General features: G+C 47.5%; 1 protein-coding gene across 1 annotated transcript in view; it reads left to right on the top strand.

Annotated features, from left to right (window-relative positions):
- The first annotated feature begins 2488 nt into the window (after positions 1-2488).
- LOC132569038 (histone H2B 1/2/3/4/6-like) overlaps positions 2489-23012 on the top strand; it is a 45256-nt gene continuing 24732 nt past the window's right edge. Inside the window, exon 1 of the mRNA XM_060235223.1 lies at positions 2489-2710. Coding sequence (XP_060091206.1) covers positions 2489-2710 — 222 coding nt within the window. The remainder of the gene's footprint in view (positions 2711-23012) is intronic.

Below are 23012 nucleotides of genomic sequence, written 5' to 3'. Positions count from 1 at the left end.
CACCACTTGCTGTGAATTCCACATGCTAATTGCTCTTTGGGTGACTCTCCTGGGATTGCAACTGATCTTCGGTTCACTTGCAGAAAATGGACACTTTGAAAGGTGGAGATCGCTTCCCCTGAAGAAAATGGCTGCTTTGGAGGTCGGACTCTATGTCATTCAACCCCACTGAAGTCCCTATGCCATTAAACCCCACCTTTCTCCACCTCCATTCCCCAAATCCCCAAGGAATTTCCCAAACCAGAGTGGGCAACCCGATTTATCAGATTGCCCTGTCTTCATCCCACTGTTCTTTTAACAGTTTTTAAGATTTGACTTTATCCGATGCTGTTGTAAATTGCTTTGCTGTTTTTGGTGCTGTTTATTATAGATGCGTGTGTCTGCGTAAAGTGCTGTCAAATCACAGCCATCGTATAGTGATCCCAGCAAAGGGACTTTCAAGGCATAAGAAGCAGAGGTGGTTGGCCACTGCCTTTCTCTGCAGAGCCTTCATAGGATCATAGAGTCGGAAGGGACCTCCAGGGTCATCTAGTTCAACCCCCTGCACAATGCAGGAAACTCACAAATAGCTCCCCCTAAATTTACAGGATCTTCATTGCTGCTGGATAGCCAAGGAAGGAGAGCCCACCACCTCCTGAGGAAGTCTTCCTTTGCAGTTTCTCTTCCAAACAGTTTCCATCTCCCTGCATACTTTCCATGATCTGATGAAATAAGGCTATACCAGGTTATCTATCTGTCTGTCTGTCTATCTGTCTGTTTGTCTGCCTGCTTGTCTGTCGGTCTGTCTGTCTGTCGATCATTTGTCATTGTTCTATCTATCGTTCTATCTGTTGTTCTGTCTATCGTTCTATCCACCTGAGGAGACCAGGCTATCCTGAGCTATTTAGGTCAAGGCACAGCTGATGTACCAGATTTAAAATAAAAGAATAGTTCTCATATGCAAAGTTTGATGGATAGTTCTCATATGCAATGATGGCAGATAACGCTCATCCTAAAACCACACTTTGGGGGATTTCTTTCTCAGCAGTCCTCTGTGCTTGAATTTTACAACCCTAAACAAGAAGTTTTTTTTTCCTCTGAGATGTACCTTACATTCAGTTTAATTAAAGTTTTCTCCCTCACTTCTTTCCTGTTAACCTGACTCCTGAGACCTCGTATATTATTATCTGTATTTTGAGCAACACCTTGTGCTGCCATGCTCTAAATATGTTATGTTCTCTATAATTCACCTAGCTCAGTTTAAACAAGACTGATATTAATTTTGTGCATTTATGGCATGAATGCTACGACATGCCAACACGAGAAGAATTGCATAGACATTTATATGCAGCCATGCACACGTGCATACTTACAGTGTGTCCTGCCCCTATGACTTGAGCTAAATGTCTCTTTGTGCTTCCTCCTGTACAAACCCTTTCCCTTGCCCAAGAGCTCACTGAAAGCCATAACCCTTGTGCAAATGGACGGGAAAGCCCAAGAGGACACGTTGTCCACCACATAGATGATCCAGCATGCAAGGGATTCATTCCCAGGTTTCAAACCAATACATTATCTTACTTTTAGCCCTTCTTGTTCCTGGTCAGCAAGACCCAGGGACTAAACACTTTATAATACTTCTAAAGATGCAAAAATCAACTCCCTGGGAGACTATTTTGTACAAAGACAGAGACTCCAGTTCAGGCCAATGTGAGGATTTTCACGAGCAGAACAATGCAGGCTTTCCTGAGTTTGAAGGAGAAGAGATCTCCAAATTTGCAGGCCAGATCATGGTGTGCTCCAGTGCACTTCTGACTCAGAAGATACATTTGAGAGCATTCTTGGCTTTCATAGAGGTCATGTTGAAATACAGAGATCAAAGCAGACCATTAGCTCTTGTTCACACAAGCAAAAGAACGATGCAGCAGAGACCTGAAGTAGGAGAACGGATCACATTTTAGAAAGCCCTTCCCTCCCTCACCCCATAAGTAGAAAACCAGCAAAGGATGCATGTGCAAGCAATTATTTCCCTCTGATTGTCCATCCCAGTGGTAGTGAGGCCTTTGGCTAGTAATTTTGACCCTCTGCCTAGTAGAGATCACAGAATATCAAGCACACTTTTATTTGTTTAAGTATTCATTTATTTATCCATAGTCCATCTTTCTCACAGGTACTCAAGGCGGATTACACATAGTGAGCTAGCACAATCAATAAAACAGGACATTCCCCATAACCAATGCATTTGGATTTTAGAAGTCTGGAATCCCCAGAAAGAACTGAGGCATAGCAGAAGTATTCTCATGAGATATTAAATGATACAGGAATTACATAAATAGGATTCTACTTCGAATAAGCTACACAAAGTACTAACCCTATTACCTGCATGCAGAAAAAAGCCCTTTTGAATCATTCAGTTTTGCATAGTCTGCAGAAAGCCAGGAGAGGGAGACCCTTCCTGACCTCCTCTGGCAAACCATTCCACAAGGAGGAGCGACAATGAAGAAGCGGGGGCATGTCCTGCCCGCTCCCAGCTGGGACTGCCACCAGCTCCCCAACCCCGCTCCCTGGCCCCAGTGCAAGCTCCCCCGACCCTGTAACCAACAACCCCCAGCCGCCCACGCTTACCAGAGAGGACAGGGAGCTGGTGACTGCTGCTTCTGCCGCTGACACAGCAGCACAACAGAACAGCTGGGAGACAAGCCCCCGCAATGAAGCAGAAGCTGGGAACAGCCTGGTGGGAAGAAGGGCCTGGTCCCAGCCATGGGCAGTGCATCGCCAGCCCCCTGCCACACCTCTGCAGGCAGACAGGGCAGTCCAGGCACCAGGGAGCTCAGTAGAAAGTGGGGGAGAGCCACGACATGAGCCATGGGGCCAAGAGTAAGGCTTCTCAAGGCCCTGCTGTGCTGCAGAAGAGAGGGGAGAGCCCAGTGGATCCCATGACCCAGAATTCTCTGGGTGTTATTCCCTAAAAGGGGGGGAGGGGGCCAGGCTAGCAGACAGTGAAGAAAGGTGAGGGAGCGGGGAGGAGTATAAAAGGAAGGATGGGTCACCCAAGGGGAGGTCAGTGAGGAGCTTAGGGCGGAGCTGGAGCTGGATCATGAGGCAGAGAGCCAGAGAGTGGGACTGTCTGAGACCAGCCCGCCAGAGGGGCGACAAGGTGACATATCCCGTCCCTCCACCCATTTGGAGGCCTTCCAGCTGCCCCAGGGTGGTGCCCTGAGCCCAGTGGGGCAACAGCAGTGCATGGGGCAGAGACGCTTGATGAGGCAGGGCATAAGAACATAAGAGAAGCCATGTTGGATCAGGCCAATGGCCCCTCCAGTCCAACACTCTGTGTCACACATTGGCCAAAAACCCCAGGTGCCACCAGGAGGTCCATCAGTGGGGCCAGGACACTAGAAGCCCTCCCACTGTTGCCCCTCCCAAGCACCAAGAATACAGAGCATCACTTGTCCCAGACAGAGAGTTCCAACAATACGCTGTGGCTAGTAGCCACTGATGGACCTCTGCTTCATATGTTTACCCCATCCCCTCTTGAAGCTGGCTATGCTTGTAGCTGCCACCACCTCCTGTGGCAATGAATTTGATGTGTTAATCATCCTTGGGGTGAAGAAGTATTTCCTTTTATCCATTCTAACCCAACTGCTCAGCAATTTCATCGAGTGCCCACGAGTTCTCGTAGTGTGAGAAAGGGAGAAAACGTCTTTCTCCACTTTCTCCATCCCATGCATAATCTTGTCAACCTCTATCATGTCACCCCGCAGTCGAGGTTTCTCCAAGCTAAAGAGCCCCAAGCGTTTTAACCTTTCTTCATAGGGAGAGTGTTCCAACCCTTTAATCATTCTAGTTGCCCTTTTCTGCACCTCATCCAAAGCTATAATATCTTTTTTTTTGAGGTGCGGTGGTGACCAGAATTGTACACAGTACTCCAAACGAGGCTGCACCATTGATTTATACAGGGGCATGAGTTGGTTATGCCCATTTGCAGTTGGCGCCTGCAGAAATCCCTGGTGACTCAAGTGACATTCTTGTGGAATATAAGGAGGAAGGCAGTCCAAGGCCATGGAAGGCTTTGTATGTGGCAGCCAGTACCTTCAGCTAAACCTGGTAATAAATGGGCAGCCAATGCAGCATCTGCAGAATGGGCGTAATAGGCATGCTCCCGCTAATAGCCATGGCATTCTGGACCAGTGGCTCAGGGATAGAGCCTCTGCTTGGTAAGCAGAAGGTCCCAGGTTCAATCCCTGGCATCTCCAACTAAAAAAAAGGGTCCAGGCAAATAGGTGTGAAAAACCTCAGCTTGAGACCCTGGAGAGCCACTGCCAGTCTGAGTAGACAAGACTGATTTTGATGGACCGAGGGTCTGATTCAGTAGAAGGCAGCTTCAGAGTTTCATATAACCATGGCAAAGTCCTAGGAGGGGGGGGGGGGTCCCCATATTCTCTTTTTGGGAGGGATGGTGGCTCAGTGGTAGAGCATCCGCTTGGTAAGCAGAAGATCTCAGGTTCCATCCCTGGCATCTCCAACTCAAAAGGGTCCAGGCAAATAGGCGTGAAAAACCTCAGCTTGAGACCCTGGAGAGCAGGGGAAGGATGGTGGCTCAGTGGTAGAGCATCTGCTTGGTAAGCAGAAGGTCCCAGGTTCAATCTCCGGCATCTCCAACTCAAAAGGGTCCAGGCAAATAGGCGTGAAAAACCTCAGCTTGAGACCCTGGAGAGCTGCTGCCACTCTGAGTAGACAATACTGAGTTTGATGGACGGAGGGGGTCTGATTCAATAGAAGGCAACTTCATATGTTCATATATGTTCAGTTGGAGTTTCCAAGCTGATTTTGCAGGGAGACCAGCAGGCAGGGCATTGCAATAGTCCAGTCTTGATGTTACTGTGGCATGGCTCCAGGTGGCCAGGCCATTCAAACCAAGTGGGGTGTTTTATGGACTTGGCTGAGTAGGTAGAAAGCCTTTCTTGCAGCTTCATTCCGTTGATATGCCGAGGTGGTTTGCCATTGCCTTCCTCTGCAGATCCTTCCTCGGAAGTGTTCAATACCTTCCGAGATCTAACAGGATTGAGCAATACCGTGTAACCTTCCCTCCGGAAAATCAATAGTTTATTTTATTTATTTATTTTAGATTTACATGCCGCCTGCTCTGCAAGCGAAGTCTGGGCAGCTAACAGTCATGGCAAAAACAATTCCAATTACAATCATAAAAGAACAAAAACACATATAAACAAGGGAGGGACGGTGGCTCAGTGGTAGAGCCTCTGCTTGGTAAACAGAAGGTCCCAGGTTCAATCCCCGGCTAAAAGGGGTCCAGGCAAGTAGGCGTGAAAAATCTCAGCTTGAGACTCTGGAGAGCCGCTGCCAGTCTGAGTGGACAAGACTGACTTTGATGGACCGAGGGTCTGATTCAGTAGAAGGCAGCTTCGTATGTGGGAATGTTGGCACTACCATTTTTCAAAAGTAAAGGGTATCCAAGAAGGGGAGGGACGGTGGCTCAGTGGTAGAGCATCTGCTTGGTAAGCAGAAGGTCCCAGGTTCAATCCCCGGCATCTCCAACTAAAAAGGGTCCAGGCAAGTAGGTGTGAATAACCTCAGCTGGGGACCCTGGAGAGCCATGAATGGGGCTGTGGCTCAGTGGTAGAGCATCCGCTTAGTAAGCAGAAGGTCCCAGGTTCAATCCCCAGCATCTCCAACTAAAAAGGGTCCAGGCAAGTAGGCATGAAAAACCTCAGCTTGAGGCCTTGGAGAGCCGCTGCCAGTCTGAGTAGACAATACTGACTTTGATGGACTGAGGGTCTGATTCAGTATAAGGCAGCTTCATATGTTCATATAATTTAAAAACTACATTATTAGGCGCTATAAGAAAAATTCGTAACGAAGACGGTTTCTCCATATCTCAGTTCTCTGTTCCCTTTCTTACTCTATAGTGGTCTTACAGATGATATTGTTCAGCGACCCAGCAGCGGCAGCCCCCACCCACGTTAGTTGTTGTGGGCCTGTCGAAAAAGTTCGGTTTTGCAGGCCCTGCGGAATTGGGAGAGGTCCCGCTGGGCTCTCGTGGCCTCTGGGAGAGCATTCCATAAGATCGGTGCTGCCACTGAGAAGGCCCTGGCTCGTGTAGAGCTTAGTCTGGCCTCCGGGGATGGATAATAGATTTTATCCTCCTGAATGCAGTGCTCTCTGGGGTATATATTGTCATCTATAACAGGGGTGGCCAATGGTAGCTCTCCAATTCTTTTTTGCCTACAACTCCCATCAGCCCCAGCCATTGGCCATGCCGGCTGGGGCTGATGGGAGTTGTAGGCAAAAACATCTGGAGAGCTACCGTCGGCCACCCCTGCTCTATAATATATGTTTCTATTTATAGTTATTGTGCTAAAGGTTTTTTTAAGGCATCGGGTATCTGCGGTACTCTAGCATTTAATTGAATTGATCGAATTCATGGTTTTGCCATCCAAAATACAAATAGCGTGACTGTAAACAATGTGACTTTGAATAAATATTCAGCTTGATGGCCAAATGTCCAGGCTTCTAGTTACAAATGTAAAAAAAAAAGCAATCTCTGTTGTATCTGTAAAATAGCTGCAGACTGTACAGAAACTGTTTATTTGCATCTGTTGAGCTTCTGCATCTAAACACGAAATCCACAGAGATTAGTTATTCCCTCTTGGCAAGTACCAGCAACATCAACTGCATTGCAAATAGTATCGAGGAGAAAAATTGCCACGTAATACACTTAGCATATCTGGGTCAGATTCAACAGGGAAGAGGGATTCGTGAGCCCAGTCCGCTCAGGAAGCAGTGAGTCACAAATTGGCTTTTAAAAGTATAAAAATAAGAAGTGGGTGGGGTTTTCAGGAGGACTGACCTGGGGTAAGGCCCCCTCACTAGGTATCAAGACATCACCAGCAACATGATGATGTCAGAAGAGTTTCCAGCTCAACATTAGGAAGAATGTCCTGACAGAGCGGTTCCTCAGTGGAACGACAGGCTTCCTCGGAAGGTGGTGGGCTCTCCTTCCTTGGAGGTTTTTCAAACAGAGGCTAGATGGCCATCTGACAGGAATGAGGATCCTGTGAATTGAGGGGGAGGTATTTGTGAGTTTCCTGCATTATGCAGGGGGTTGGACTAGATGATCCTGGAGGTCTCTTCCAACTCTAGGATTCTATGAAGTTCCTGACTGTTAGAGCGATTCCTCAGTGGAACAGGCTTCCTCGGGAGGAGGTGGGCTCTCGTTCCTTGGAGATTTTTAAACAGAGGCTAGGTGGCCATCTGACAGCAATGAAGATCCTGTGAATTTAGGGGGAGGCATTTGTGAGTTTCCTGCATTATGTAGGGGATTGGACTAGATGATCCTAGAGGTCCCTTCCAACTCTAGGATTCTATGAAGTTCCTGACCATTAGAGCGGTTTCTCAGTGGAACAGGCTTCCTCGGGAGGTGGTGGGCTCTCCTTCCTTGGAGGATTTTAAGCAGAGGCTAGATGGCCATCTGACAGCAATGAAGATGCAGTGGAACTTAGGCAGATCATGAGAGGGAGGGCAGAAAGGGTTGCATCCGTGCTTGTGGCCCCTTCTTACACGCCCAAGGAAATGTTGATTGCCACCTTGGGGTCAGGCAGCAATTTCTCTCCAGGGCAGTTTGGCCCGAGTTCCTGGAGGCTTTTTGGCTTCTTCTCAGGGAGCGGGTGTCATTGGGTGGGTGTGAGTTTCCTGTATTGTGCAGGTGGTTGGACTAGATGACCCTGGAGGTCCCTTCCAGCTCTATGATTCTATGATGTTAGGACTTCCAGCACAACCAGAAGTAGCATCACTGTGTCAGTAGCAGTGCTGTAGCATTTGGCCAAAACTCTTTGGTTTTGACTGAATGCTACAATGTCATCAGTGAAGTAATGATGTCACTTCCAGTCATGCCAGAAGTGATGTTGTTGCATCAGGACCCCAGTGATTGCCTCCTCTGCTTCCCCCATTTTTCTTCCATCACCAGCTGAGTGGTGGCAGGAAAAGAAAGGAGTAGACAGGCGGTCTCCCGCACAAATCAGGAATGAAGAAAGCCTATAAGTAGGGTAACTAAAAAGGTAAAGGTAGTCCCCTGTGCAAGCACCAGTAGTTTCCGACTCTGGAGTGACATTGCATCACGACATTTTCCCAGCAGACATTTTACGGGGTGGTTTGCCATTGCCTTCCCCAAGTAGGGTAACTGGCCACCCCCAAACAGACTGTGGAGATACATTTCCACCAAACAAGGCTTGCCAATCTCTAGGTCCCAGCGGGGGTTCTTCCGCTTTCCCAGGCTCCTTCCTGCCCCCAGTTAGCTGGTCGGCAGGGGGAAGCCCTGCCCCCAGAGGACCATGTGCCTTTGGAGGCTTCAGTCTCGGATTGAAAGGCTTCCTCTTGGGATGGGGTGTCTGTATTGCTTTGGAGAAGTTGGCAGCAACTTGTGAGTAGAGAGGCCAATCCCTCGCTTCAGAGTCACCAGAAACAGTGGGGGGGACGTCTGCTGAGCACTTCATTATTCCCTATGTGGAGATCCATTCTCATAGGGTATAATGGGGAATTGATCTGGAGGTTTTGGGGGCTCTGGGGAAGCTGTTTTTTGAAGTAGAGACACCAAATTTTCAGTATAGTATCTAGTGCCTCTCCGCAAAGTACCCTCCAAGTTTCCAAACGATTGGACCAGGGGGTCCAATTCTATGAGCCTCAAAAGAAGGTGCCCCTATCCTTCATTATTTCCTATGGAAAGAAGACATTTAAAAAGGTGTGCTGTCCCTTTAAATGTGATGGCCAGAACTCCCTTGGAGTTCAATTATGCTTGTCACAGCCTTGATCTTGGCTCCACCCCCAATGTCTCCTGGCTCCAGCCCCAAAGTCTCCTGGCTCCACCCCCAAAGCCCCCAGATATTTCTTGAATTGGACTTGGCAACCCTACGCCAAACAAACAGACAAAAAAACACTCTGTCACACAGCAGGGGTCCGGGACGGCTGCCACCACTCTGGTAAGGGTCTTTACGGAGGGCCCAGAGCACCCAACCACCCTTGTCTTCCTTATTAAGAAATACCTCTTAATTATGACCAAGGAGACATGAGAACCCAGGCAGTATAACAACAAAAAGAAGTTTATTATTAGTGCTCTGAAACAATAAGTGGGTGATAAAGATTTAATGCTAAAGATTTAGTGCTAAAGTGAATATGAAACAGTGAAGGTTGCTGCAAGTAAACAAAAGCCCTGATGCATTTAGCTATACAGTCCCTACTCTAATACCAAACTCACCACACTTCCCTTGGGTAGATGATTGATCTTCCTACTACTTGTTCCACAGAGCGGTCTTTCTCTATCTGCAGCTTCCTCAGGAAAGAACACACCCTGTCTGAGCTTGGCCCTTTTTATGCTCTCTTCCCAGGTCCCACCCCTCTCTGGGCTAGTTTCCCTCCAAAACCTTGCCACCCTATAAGAAGGATAGAGGGGATCCTGGAAAATGTCAGCTTTCCCCAATAACTCCTAGGCAGGCTTCTCTGGGGCCTGCAGGACTCACTAAGCCTAGGATCATGACAACATCAGAAAGAGGAAGGTGAAGCAAGAAGAGTGGAGTAGTCCCTGGATAAAGGAAAAGCAACATTGCATTTTAAGCATAGAACTGCAGTTCAGCGTGAGGGTCTGCCCCTTCCAAGATGACAACCATTTCACTGGGACAATTTGCTCCTCCTTTTTCCCCAACTGGCCTTTAACCGGTGGGGTTTCACAGGACATAAGAACATAAGAGAAGCCATGTTGGATCAGGCCAATGGCCCATCCAGTCCAACACTCTGTGTCACATAAGAACATAAGAGAAGCCATGTTGGATCAGGCCAATGGCCCATCCAGTCCACCACTCTATGTCACATAAAAACCTGCTGTCAACCCGCAGCAGCAGTTTGCCAGGCTCTGGTGGAAGTGGAAAGTTTTGTCGAGTCACAGAGGACTTATGGTGACCCTGTAAGGTTTTCAAGGCAAGAGACATTCAAAGGCAGTTTCCCATTGCCTGCTTCTGCATAGTGACCCTGGACTTCCTTGGTGGTCTCCCATCCAAGCAAGAACCTAGCCTGACTCTGTGTAGATTTCCAAATGTCGATGAGATCTGGCTAGCTTGAGCCACCCAAGCCAGGGCAAACAACAGATATGGAGGCAGTGGAAAGTATTGCCCAGATCGCCCGAAGGTATGGGCTGGGTTGCCACCAGTATGCTGATGACACCCAGCTCTATCTACTTATGGACGGCCGACTGGTCTCCGCCCCAGAAAATCTAGACCGGGCATTACAGGAAGTGGCTGGGTGGCTCAGACTGAGCGGGCTGAAGCTAAATCCGGCGAAGACAGAGGTCTTTTGCTTGGGTCGTCGGGGTCCGGGGAGGGAAATCCCCCTACCAGCTTTTGACGGTGCGCCGCTGATAGTGGCGAACAGGGTCAAAAGCCTGGGGGTACTATTGGAGTCCTCCTTAACGATGGAGGCTCAGATAGCAGCCACTGCCAGCGAAGTCCGCATTTTTTCATCTTAGGCGGGCAAGGCAGTTGGCCCCCTTCCTGGAGCGCGACGATCTAGCAACAGTGATCCATGCCACGGTCACCTCGAGGTTGGACTACTGCAATGCTCTCTACATGGGGCTGCCTTTGTGCCGAACTCGAAAGCTGCAGCTAGTGCAGAATGCCGCTAGGACTCCCAAGAAGGGAGCACATCCAGCCGGGGCTCCGGGATCTGCACTGGCTGCCAATAGCTTACTGAGTCCGGTACAAGGTGCTGGTTATTACCTTTAAAGCCCTATATGGCCCAGGACCTGCCTACCTGAAGGACCATCTCTCCCCACATGTTCCCCAGAGAGTATTGAGATCGGGAACTCAAAATCTCCTAGTTATCCCCTGGCCAAAAGAAGCTCGTTTAAAATCTACCAGGGACCGGGCCTTCTCTGTTATGGCCCCTTCCTGGTGGAACCAGCTGCCGGAAGAGGTGAGGGCCCTGCGGGACCTTGCTCAGTTCCGCAGGGCCTGTAAGACAACCCTCTTCCGGCTGGCCTATAACTACCTGGTACAAGAAACCAAGTGTGGTTATACTAGAATTCTGCTGTCCCTAACGTTTTAAATGGTTTAAATGTCTTAAAATTTTAAATGTATTCATTATTTTAACTGTTTTTATGCTTAAATCTTATTTATATGAAATGTCGTGTTGTGAGCCGCCCTGAGCCACTTGTTGGGAAGGGCGGGATATAAATCATAAAATAAATAAATATTGCCAAGTCACAGCCACCCTACGGTGACCCCATAGGATCTTCAAGGCAAGAGACAAACATAGGAGGTTTGCAATTGCCTGCCTCTGCATAGCAGCCCTGGAATTCCTTGATGGTCTCCCCAAGGGATGGTAATATCCAGGGCTGACCCTGCTTAGCTCCCAAGATCTGATGAGCAGGGCTGGAATTCTAGCAGGGGCTCCTTTGCATATTAGGCCACACACCCCTGATGTAGCCAACCCTCCTGGAGCTTATATTAGGCCCTGTACTAAGAGCCCCGTAAGCTCTTGGAGGACTGGCTACATCATGGGGTGTGGCCTAATATGCAAAAGAGCTGCTGCTAGAATTGCACCCCTGCTGATGAGATTGTTCTTGCCTGGGCCATCCAGATCAGGGCAAGGCTCCTTGGATCCCCAACATTTTGTCTCACTTGCCTCTAGTTTGGAAGAGGAACACACCAGAAGGCTCATGCTGCCGAACACAAGAGAGGAGAGGCAGAGCGATAGGGGGAAACAGCAACCCCAGGAGGGATCAGAGAAGAATCAATTCTTGCTAGGGTTGCCAAGTCCAAGTCAAGAAATATCTGGGGACTTTGGGGGTGGAGCCAGGAGACTTTGGGGGTGGAACCAGGAGACATTGGGGGCGGAGCCAAGAGCAAGGGTGTGACAAGCATAATTGAACTCCAAGGGAGTTCTGGCCATCACATTTCAAGGGACTGCACATCTTTTTAAATGCCTTCCTTCCATAGGAAATAGGGGCACCTTCTTTTGGGGCTCATAGAATTGGAACCCCTGATCCAATCTTTTTGAAACTTGGGAGGTATTTTGGGGAGAGGCACTAGATGCTGTACTGAAAATTTGGTGCCTCTATCACAAAAAACAGCCCCCCCAGAGCCCCCTGATATCCGCAGATCAATTTCCCATCATTCCCTATGGGAATCGTTCCTGGAGGTGCATAATGGCTGTGGGGCGGGGCTTCCCCCTCCGGCCAGATGGCTGGGGGAGGGGGGAAGCCTGTAAAACTGGGGGATCCCCCTCTGGGACCTGGAGATTGGGAAGCCTAATTCTTGCCTTTCTGTAACACAGCTTTGAAACCGTTCGACACAGCAGGATTAGTACTAGCTCTGAGGGGCCCACAATCACCTTGGAAATACTGTTCCCATTCCTTCAGCACAAATACATCTGTCTTGCCCAATGTGCGGCTCATTGAGCTGACGGAAGCCCAGAGGTCACATCCTGCGGCGTGCCAAATGCTAGTAACTTCTGTTTGTTTGCTTTCCCTTCAGGCCCAACTTGGTCACACAACAACTTAGTTTGTTGGTGATAAGTTGTGCAGGCCTGACACACACCATACTGCTGGGATTGCTTCTCCAGATACTCATACTCCACTTATGGTATGCAAATGTTACATTTGGATATGTGTTCAGGTGGACAGTTGTGTTGGTCTGAAGCCTGCTGCTTGAAGGGCACTTGGTGTAATTAGTCAAGTGATCAAAGCCACCAAGTGTTACACCATCTTTCAGTTTCCAAAAATATATTATAAGGATTGTGTACAACACATAATAGACAATACAATAATGATAGAGGCTGGTGGTGCTAGGGCCTTTTAAAGTAACAGAAAGTAACAGAGAGCCAGTTTGGTGTAATGGTTATCTGGGAGAACCGGGTTTGATTCTCTACTCCTCCACTTGCAGCTGCTGGAATGGCCTTTGGTCAGCCACAGCTCTAGCAGAGGTTGTCCTTGAAAAGGCAGCTGCTGGGAGAGCCCTCTCAGTCCCACAGGGTGTCTGTTGTGGGGGAGGGAGATAAAGGAGATTGTGAGCCACTCTGAGACTCTTGAGTGTTCCAAACCTTTAATCATTTTAGTTGCTCTTTTCTGTACTTTTTCCAATACTATGATATCTTTTTTGAGGTGCGGTGACCAGAATTGTACACAGTATTCCAAATGAGACCGCACCGTCGATTTATGCAGGGGCATTATGATACTGGCTGATTTGTTTTCACTTCCCTTCCTAATAATTCCCAGCATGGCGTTGGCCTTTTTTATTGCAATCACACACTGTCTTGACATTTTCAGTGAGTTATCTACCACAACCCCAAGATCTCTCTCTTGGTCAATCTCTGCCAGTTCACAACCCATAAACTTGTATTTGTAGCTGGGATTCTTGGCCCCAGTGTGCATTACTTTGCACTTGGCCACATTGAACCGCATCTGCCACATTGACACGCATTCACCCAGCCTCGACAGATCCCTTTGGAGTGCCTCACAATCCTCTCTGGTTCTCCCCACCCTGAACAATTTAGTGTCATCTGCAAACTTAGCCACTTCATTGCTTACTCCCAACTCCAAATCATTAATGAACAAGTTAAAGAGCATGGGACCCAGTACTGAGCCCTGTGGCAACCCACTGCTTACCGTCTTCCACTGCGAAGACTGCCCATTTATACTCACTCTCTGCTTCCTATTAATTCTCCAGTTTTTGATCCACAAGAGGACCTGTCCTTTTACTCCATAACTCTCAAGCTTACTAAGGAGCCTTTGATGAGGAACTTTATCAAATGCTTTCTGGAAGTCAAGGTAACTCAAGATATTTCTGGACTTGGCAACCCTAAGTGGTACCTTAAAGATCAACAGAGTTTTATTCACGACATTCCCAGAATTAAGCTTCATTGGTCTTATATGGCCTATATGGCCGAGGACCTGCCTACCTTAAGGACCGCCTCTCCCCATATGTCCCCCAGAGAGCACTGAGATCTAGCTCTCAAAATCTTTTAAAAATCCCTGGGCCAAGAGAAGCTAGACTGAAAACAACAAGGGAGCAAGCCTTTTCAGCAATGGCCCCTCGATGGTGGAATCAACTCCCAGAGACGATGCGAGCCCTGCGGGACCTGAATCAGTTCCGCAGGGCTTGCAAAACTTTTCTCTTCCAGCTTGCTTTTAAGATAGAACCTGGCTAAATTGAAATTGGAACTGACCTGTAACCATCTAGCCATCTTATGTATGATTGTGACCTATAGCACCTTATAGTACCTGTTTTATCTATTTTAATTAATTTATGTAATTGAATTGTATTTTAAAACTCTTGCTTACATTGTATTTTATCTAAATCATGGTTTCCATGTCTGTGAGCCGCCCTGAGCCTGCCTTTGGCGGGGGAGGGCGGGATATAAAAATAAACTTACTTACTTAAAGGTGCTGAACTGAACTCCAACTTTGTTGTATTGCTGCAGGTCAACGCGGCGACTCACCTGAATCGATTTTAATTGAGCACTAGTGAGCAGCACAATGAACCCATAAAAGGAAAAACGCCATAAGAGAGCAGAAGGGTTCGAGATGGAGGATGGGGGCGGGAACCCAGAGAACCAAAAGAACAGGTCCTGGGTTGTAGTTGCAGAAACTGAAACACATTCATTAGCATATAGATTCAATTTCCACCCCACTCGCAGCCGCGTCAAGGAGGAATAAGGCTCTTTCAGAGGCCCGGTGTACCTTGTTAAAAGATGCACCCTCGAATCACGATTATTCAACACGCCTGACACTTAATCAAGGGAAGCCAATAAAACAGAGTGTGCTTAAGTGAAATGTGCAATCCAGCAATATTTTTGCAAAACATTTCCTGCGCCTTTCACTTTTTTCAATTTTGCAGTATTTCAGGTTTGGAGGCAGCATCTGATCGCTTCAGGCGTCTTTCCATATCCTATCCCCCCCCTGCCCCAAATAGGGTCCTAGTAAATTAAAGATGGTATAGCATTAGGACTATCCAATACATCAAAGAAACCCGGGGAAAAGCCTGTCAGAAATATGGTGAATGTATTTAGTTTTCAAAAGTCAAAGAAATCCTCGCGATCCTTTTATGGAAATAAATGGCTTTTGTGAGAGAAGGAAGGGAAACAAAAGCAAGATTACAGGTTGTTTACTTTATAATTTTTTAAAGAAAAAAGAATGAGGAGGGAAATGCATTATAAAATGATATGCTCAAATATTAGCAGGGGAAAAAAATGTATGTAAGGAAGTAGTGTGAGCTTATTTGGGCTGCAATTTGTAGATCTGAGTCACAGTATCTGGTTTTCAAGAGACAGGATTCGCTTTCATTGGCCAAAGCGAATAAGAAAAGAAGATGACTTCAGAGCGCATTGTTCTAAAGGTGTCCCATATGTTGCTTTGAAATGTCTGTGCAGCATCATTAAAAGGACCCAGGGGCATTGAGATGTAGGTCTTGCTTTCTTAGTCTCGTAGTCTTGCAATCTGGGAGCCCATCAAAAACGGAAATGCCCACAAAAGCAAATGCCTTTAAAGAGAAGTTGGGCTAGAAAATACTATTTTTAGGTCTTGGAATAAAACCAGTCTTGGGCAAATTAGTTACTACTAGTCATCAAGGCAAAATTTGAAAAATGCACGCTAGCTATGGTGTGTGTGTTTTAGAACGCCCATGCAGATGCATTTCTGATATATTTCATATTCCTTCTCCAGCACACACTGAGGAGCTCACGGATATTGATTGTATGAACCTCAAGAGCATAAATTGTACAGCGCAGCACCAATAAGCATATAATGGGAATCAATACTTGGTGCTAAGGACATAATTCCATTTCTCAGGGATTAACTAAGTGACATGAGATACACCGGGTTTTCTCCTCCTCTTCTTCTCTTGTAACATGAAACAAAACCCAAAAACGGATTGACTTAGGACCCTCGAACCCCAGCATTCCACTGAATTATTCATTTTAAGTAAATAATTGGATGTATACAACCAGATTAGAAATACATGTATAAATACTCATAAATGCCATGCACATAACAAAAATAGCAGTGTTGCATACGGATCAAAACCACCAGTGCTCTTGTGTTTTAAAAAAATGTGCCGGGATTTAAAGATCAGATGCCACACACAAAGAAAAGCCATCACTTAACCCATAACACCTTTGAGTACTGGCATCAGCACAAGCCAGCAGCCATCTTAAAAGGATGTTTTTGAAATGGAAACATCTTAACTTGGTGCCTGAAGGTTGGAAAAATCTCATGAGGAAAAATCTCATGAGGAAAAATCTCATGAGGAAAAATCTCAGCCTACACACGATCATAGAAAGAGTGTTGTCCCAGACAGTATTCCCTCCAAGCTGAGTAAGTGTGAACTAGCTCACAGTTTTTTTAGTCTCTGGCTCTGACTCACACATTTTTGTCTCAGCTCAGGAAAAAAATGGCCCCAGAGCAAACTAATTTATGCTGTAGCTCACAACTTTACTGCCAATAGCTCACAAAGTAGAATTTTTGCTCACAAGACTCCACAGCTTAGAGGGAGTACTGGTCCTAGATAAGCATTCCCCTTGCTTCTGTAACTATGGATCCTTGGACATCTGAAGTGTCTGGTCTTTATTTTTTTTTTCAGTTGAATGGCACCAAAACTCCAGGGTGCCTATTGCTGCCAGTCCAGTAAAGATCTCTCCAGATTCGAGCAAATTAGACCAAGGGATCCAGTTCTATGGATCTCTGAACAGGGTTTCCTCAGATGCCTTCATAGAATCATAAAGTTGGAAGGGACCTCCAGGGTCATCTAGTCCAAACCCCTGCACAATGCAGGAAACTCACAAATACCTCCCCCGAAATTCACAGAATCGTCATCACTGTCAGATGGCCATCTAGCCTCTGTTTAAAAACCGCCGAGGAAGGAGATTCTTACTTGTTTCCATTTTTTTTTCCTATGGGGAAAATAATTCAAAGAAGCCAATAGCCAAACACACATGAGCAACTATTGACCAAAAGCCTCCCAATGCAAACAAAACCAACAAGCCCAGAAGAGTCAATGGCTGCAGTCAGATGGGAGGTTAAATCCAATGCAGTTGCTGTTGCCTTGTGGATTTAAAATGCAGGCTCAAACAACAACTGTCATCTGTCCCACAGTCATTGGCAGCTGGAACTCATCAGTCTTGGAGTTGGAGTTTCCAGGCACCGGGGAAAGTCCAGTTATTATGAACATATGAACATATGAAGCTGCCTTATACTGAATCAGACCCTTGGTCCATCAAAGTCAGTATTGTCTTCTCAGACAGGCAGCGGCTCTCCAGGGTCTCAAGCTGAGGTTTTTCACACCTATTTGCCTGGACCCTTTTTTGGAGATTTTTTTTATTTATATTAAGATTTATACCCCGCCCTTCTCACCTAAGTGTCTCAGGGCGGCTAGGGATTGAACCTGGGACCTTCTGCTTACCAAGCAGATGCTCTACCACTGAGCCTGTTGGTTAAGGAATCTATCTTAACCCAGGTTGACAGCTCTGTAATGACAGCTGGTGATCTAGCTGGCATGCTAGGTCACAGTGACCTTATCAACAGGCTGGTTTGAGCCGGCTGAAGACAAGTGAAGGAACCTGCTGAGTCAGCATGAGAGTGGACTGCCAGGATTGGCTGACTGAACTATAAGTGGACTGTGTTTGTAATGCACAGGTCTCTCTTTGAGAGTGGACATGCTGGCGAAGCGTTTTGTTCCTGTGATCAATATATTGGACTGCACTAGTGAGCACGTATTGTATATACTGTAAATACACTACTTTGGCACTAGCTACAGGTGTCTGGCTGATTTCTTTCCTGGAGCTCAGTGTCGGGCTCATCACACCGCTCCCTCTGCTAGCGTCCGCACCGACAGGGTTATGGGCCCAGCACGCTTCCGCTGCGTGGAGGAGCACCGTGAGAGTTGAGCTGACTGGGAGTTGTGAAGGAGCCGGAGGTGAGGAACGCCGGTTGAGGACAAAGAAGCACCAGCTATCTCATTTCGAGAGCCAGAGGGAGGACGGCAGCCAGCTGTGTGGAGGAGTCGGCGTCATGGCTCAGCAGCAGCTTGCAGTGGCCGTCGAGAAGCTTAACTCAGCCAACTACGCGGTGTGGAGCCTGAGAATGGAACACTACCTTAAGCGTGAGGGGCAATGGCTGTTTGTAAGTAATCCCCCCGCCGTGTTAACTCCTGCCGAGACGGTGTTAGCCGATAAGGCGCTGGCAAACATCGTGCTAGCAGTGGGAGATGACCAACTAGTTTATGTACGTGGGAAGGACACTCCCAAGGCTGCCTGGGATGTGCTCAGTGGGGTTTATGTTAGTACCACTGCTGGCTCCCTTATGGCCTTGACCAGGAAGATGTTCCGCACTTTAATGCCAGCTGGAGGGTGTGTAAGGCAGCACATCAAGAAGCTAACGGACTGCTTCGTTGAGCTTGAAGCCAGGGGCAAAACTGTGGCTCGTGATGACAGAGTTTATATTTTACTGTCTTCGTTGCCGCCTGAGTTCACTCCCCTGATAACATCCCTGTAGACGGTTGATGTGGCGACCCTGACAATGGAGTACGTGTGTGCCCACCTGCTTGATTTCCAAGAGAGGATTGCAGCAGTGAGCTGTCTGGGGGTGTTGGCTGAGGAGCGTGTGGCTATCGGCTCGTCCGGGAAGGCGTCCAAGAGCAAGCCGGCTTCTGCTGCTGGCAGGCAACCAAAAGCTGAAGAGGAGCCGACTTCACTGTCTGTCCGATGTTGCTATGGCTGTGGATCATCTTTGCACCTGTTACGCGTCTGCCCAGAGAAAGGGAAGCGGCGGGGACGGAGGCAGCGAGGGCAGAGGACCCCAGCCAATGTGAGGAAGAAGCCCGGCTGGTCACGTCTGCAGGAGAGAGCACCGGGTCTGCCTGGATTTTAGACTCTGGTGCAACGAGCCATCTCTGCTGCGACAAGGAGCTGCTGAGAGATGTTGACATTCCTGAGCACAGTCATGTCAGATTAGCTGACGGGACTTCCGCAGCTGTTACTTGCTCTGGCTGTATTGAATTTCCTGTGTTAGATTGCACTTTGCAGCATGTTTTGTGTGTCCCCTCACTAAGGTCGAATTTGCTAAGTGTGAGCATGCTAATTGACCAAGGATATCAGGTGAAGTTTGAAAAAGCCTGCTGTAAAATCCTAGGAGGTGGGGGGAAGCTGCTTGCAACTGGGAAAAGAGAGGGAAATATATATGTGGTTCAGAGTCATTGTGCCCAGGTGGCACAGGTGTAAAATGTGCCAGTGCACAATCAATGTATACATCTGCTCCACAGGAGACTCGGGCACTGTGGGTTTAGTGCGTTAAAAAAGACCTTACAGTTGGTGCCAAGTCTGAAGGTAAAGCCCTGCAGGTGTTATCTAGACTGCAAGGTCTGCAAAAAGACTAAGAGCAGGGCTTGTGCAGTTGCTAAGCAAAGCAACAGGGAGAGCAAGCGTGCCCTAGAACTCATTCACTTAAATGTTATTGGCCCATTGCCAAAGAGTCTGTCGGGGAGGCAGTATTGCGTAGTGGCTACCGATGCCTATACTAGGTATTCTTGGGTGTTTGCCATGGTGCATAAATCCGAAGTGTACAAGGTGTTCACTAAATGGGTCAAAGCGGTCGAGAGGGAATTAGGCTTGCACCTCAGAGCCATTCAGAGTGACCGCGGGGGGGAATTCTTGTCTAATGAATTAAAACATTGGCTGGAAAACAAGGGCATTGCCCACCGTTTAGCGAACCCAGCCACGCCCCAAGAAAATGGGTTAGCGGAACGGCATGGAGCTACACTGCAAACTTTGATGTACTGTATGCTAGAAGATGCCAAGTTGCCAATATCTTATTGGGCAGAGGCCATGTATTCAGCTGTGTACGTGCATAATCGAATTTGGTCCAAAGCTGTAAATGACTTGCCTTACAGAAGGCTATACAATAGAGTTCCAGACTTAAGGTTTCTGAGAGTCTTTGGGACAAAAGCCTGGGTTGGCATCCCCTCTGAGAACAGGAGGGAAGGAGGGGGCCGGGCAGTGAGCCTAACTTTTCTGGGCTACAAGCCAGAAGCCAGGTGTTATCGCTTTTGCGATAAGGGAGCTAAGCTAACGTTCAGTAGAACTGCCATATTTAACGAGCATTCCAGCTAGCCGAGATTACATTCTACCAAGAAAGAAATTGTACTGCTGCCAAGCACTGATAACGGTGCTGGAGTCCTGCCAAGGGTAATTAAGCAGGAACAACAATCTCCAGCCCTGGAGGTGGCAAGCAGTAGGCCAGGAGAAGGTGAGCCCAAAGTTGGCACAGAGCCACAGGCAGAGTCAGGAGGTGCAACCTCTGAATCAAGAGGCAGAACCAGCCCAGGAGGTGGCAACTAATGAGCTCGAAGGAGTCGAGCCCGGTCCGAGCACAGGGCCACGAGTATCTGCTAGAGCCACAAAGGGTATCCCTCCTGCCAGATACAAGGTGCCTTATGTTACACTGTTAGTCAAACCAGACCCACCAGGGTTCCAAGAAACACTCAGGAAAAAGGCTGAGGCGTGGAAGGTCTGGGTGGCAGAGTGCGAGGCACGGAACAGGGAGGCTGAAGCCAAACGCCAGAGGGAACTGGCTGACCAGGACAGTGATAATGAGTTCCTGGACTGGAAGTTGTAAACTTGTAAATATAATATGTATGTAATACTGCTGTCTGAGAACCAATGTGAAGGCATGTGTGCAAAACAATGCAGAACATTGTGAGTGATGTACAGTTACCAAGTATGAATGTAAACTGTATCCAATGTTAATATTCACTGTGGTTGGGTGCACTTGGTTCGATAGATTAGGAGGTGTGTTGGTTAAGGAATCTATCTTAACCCAGGTTGACAGCTCTGTAATGACAGCTGGTGATCTAGCCCGCATGCTAGGTCACAGTGACCTTATCAACAGGCTGGTTTGAGCCGGCTGAAGACAAGTGAAGGAACCTGCTGAGTCAGCATGAGAGTGGACTGCCAGGATTGGCTGACTGAACTATAAGTGGACTGTGTTTGTAATGCACAGGTCTCTCTTTGAGAGTGGACATGCTGGCGAAGCGTTTTGTTCCTGTGATCAATATATTGGACTGCACTAGTGAGCACGTATTGTATATACTGTAAATACACTACTTTGGCACTAGCTGCAGGTGTCTGGCTGATTTCTTTCCTGGAGCTCAGTGTCGGGCTCATCACACCGCTCCCTCTGCTAGCGTCCGCACCGACAGAGCCACCGTCGCTCAGTATTATGGACGTTTATGGTTTCACCCCATACTTCTGGACGTCCAAATTGTCCATTGTGTTCTGAAGCCATTCAGTTTCTGGCGACCATTTTTTCTTCCTAGGAAGTGATGTGTGCTTAACTGCATAGTCACCCCGGGTGATCAAGCAGTTCTGCACATGAACACAAAGGCCTGAACAGATTAAAAAGCTGTCCAACCCCACCCCCATGGCTACCATGCAGTAGTCATCTGGATCCATCGACCATCTCTCCAGAACTATTTGTTCCCGAGGAATTAGAGGTGCACCCAGACTGCACTCAGCCTCCAGTGAGGGACGGTGGCTCAGTGGTAGAGCATCTGCTTGGGAAGCAGAAGGTCCCAGGTTCAATCCCCGGCATCTCCAAAAAAGGGTCCAGGCAAATAGGTGTGGAAAACCTCAGCTTGAGACCCTGGAGAGCCGCTGCCAGTCTGAGAAGACAATACTGACTTTGATGGACCCAGGGTCTGATTCAGTATAAGGCAACTTCATGTGGTCATATGTTCAGTGTGACCACAGCCTATGTCAAACCAGAGAATCCAAATTAAACTAACCTTGTATTTTTAAACAGCTAAGCCTTCACCTCCAACGAATGGCTTCAGGTGGATAGCCATGTTGGTCTGAAGCAGCAGAGCAAAGGTCGAGTCCAGTGGCAACTCTAAGACCAGCATAGTTTCATTCAAGGTATATAGCTTTCATGTGCAAACACACTGCTTCAGATACGTAAAAGCTTATAACTCGAATAAAACTTTGTTGGTCTTAAAGGTGTCACTGGACTCAAGCCTACAGTTAGTGGTTATTATAATTTAACCAGATTTTTTATCCTAAGCCTGCTGCAACAATTAAATTAAAAAGGTGCACATTCGGCCAGGGCTCCGGGCTCTGCACTGGCTGCCAATAACATACCGAGTCCGGTACAAGGTGCTGGTCATTACCTTTAAAGCCCTTTATGGCCCAGGACCTGCCTACCTGAGGGACCGTCTCTCCCCACATGTTCCCCAGAGAGTGCTGAGATCAGGAACCCAAAATCTTCTTGTTATCCCTGGGCCAAAGGAAGCCCGCCTGAAATCTACCAGGGATAGCGCTTTCTCTGTAATGGCCCCTTCCTGGTGGAACCAGCTGCCGGAGGAGGTGAGGGCCCTGCGGGACCTTGCTCAATTCCGCAGGGCCTGTAAGACAACCCTCTTCCGGCTGGCCTACAACTAACCGGCATAGGAAATTAAGTGTAGTTCCAATAGACTTCTGATGTTTTAATGTTTTTAATGTTTTTAACTGTGTAAAATGCCTTAAAACTTAATATAATTATGTTAGACTTCATGTGTTGTGAGCCGCCCTGAGCCACCTTGGTGGGAAGGGTGGGATATAAATCATAAATAAACTAAACTAAACTAAATAATAATAATAAATTTTATTTGTATCCCGCCCTCCCTGCCTAGGCAGGCTCAGGGCGGCTAACAACAAGTTCGATAAAATTATACAATATATAATGTTTAAAAACAGCATTTAAATTATACTATAATTTAAAACAACGATATCTAAAACCAGTTCCGATTGTCTAAGCCATTCCATAATTTAACAGCAGCGGTGATGTTCCTGATGTTATTCTGTCCATTTATATAATGGCAGAGATCACTAGATGGAATCATTTGGTGGGTTGAACAGCCATCTTTGTCAGCGGTCTACAAAGGCCTGCCTGAAAAGAATGGTCTTACAGGCCCTGCAGAATTGGTCCAGATTCCGCAGAGCCTGCACCTCCT

This window comes from Heteronotia binoei, chromosome 3 (assembly GCF_032191835.1).
Source record: "Heteronotia binoei isolate CCM8104 ecotype False Entrance Well chromosome 3, APGP_CSIRO_Hbin_v1, whole genome shotgun sequence".
NCBI classification, from domain to species: Eukaryota; Metazoa; Chordata; class Lepidosauria; order Squamata; family Gekkonidae; genus Heteronotia; species Heteronotia binoei.
The sequence above is the reverse complement of the archived record's forward strand: the minus strand, read 5'-3'. Positions and strand labels throughout refer to the sequence as shown.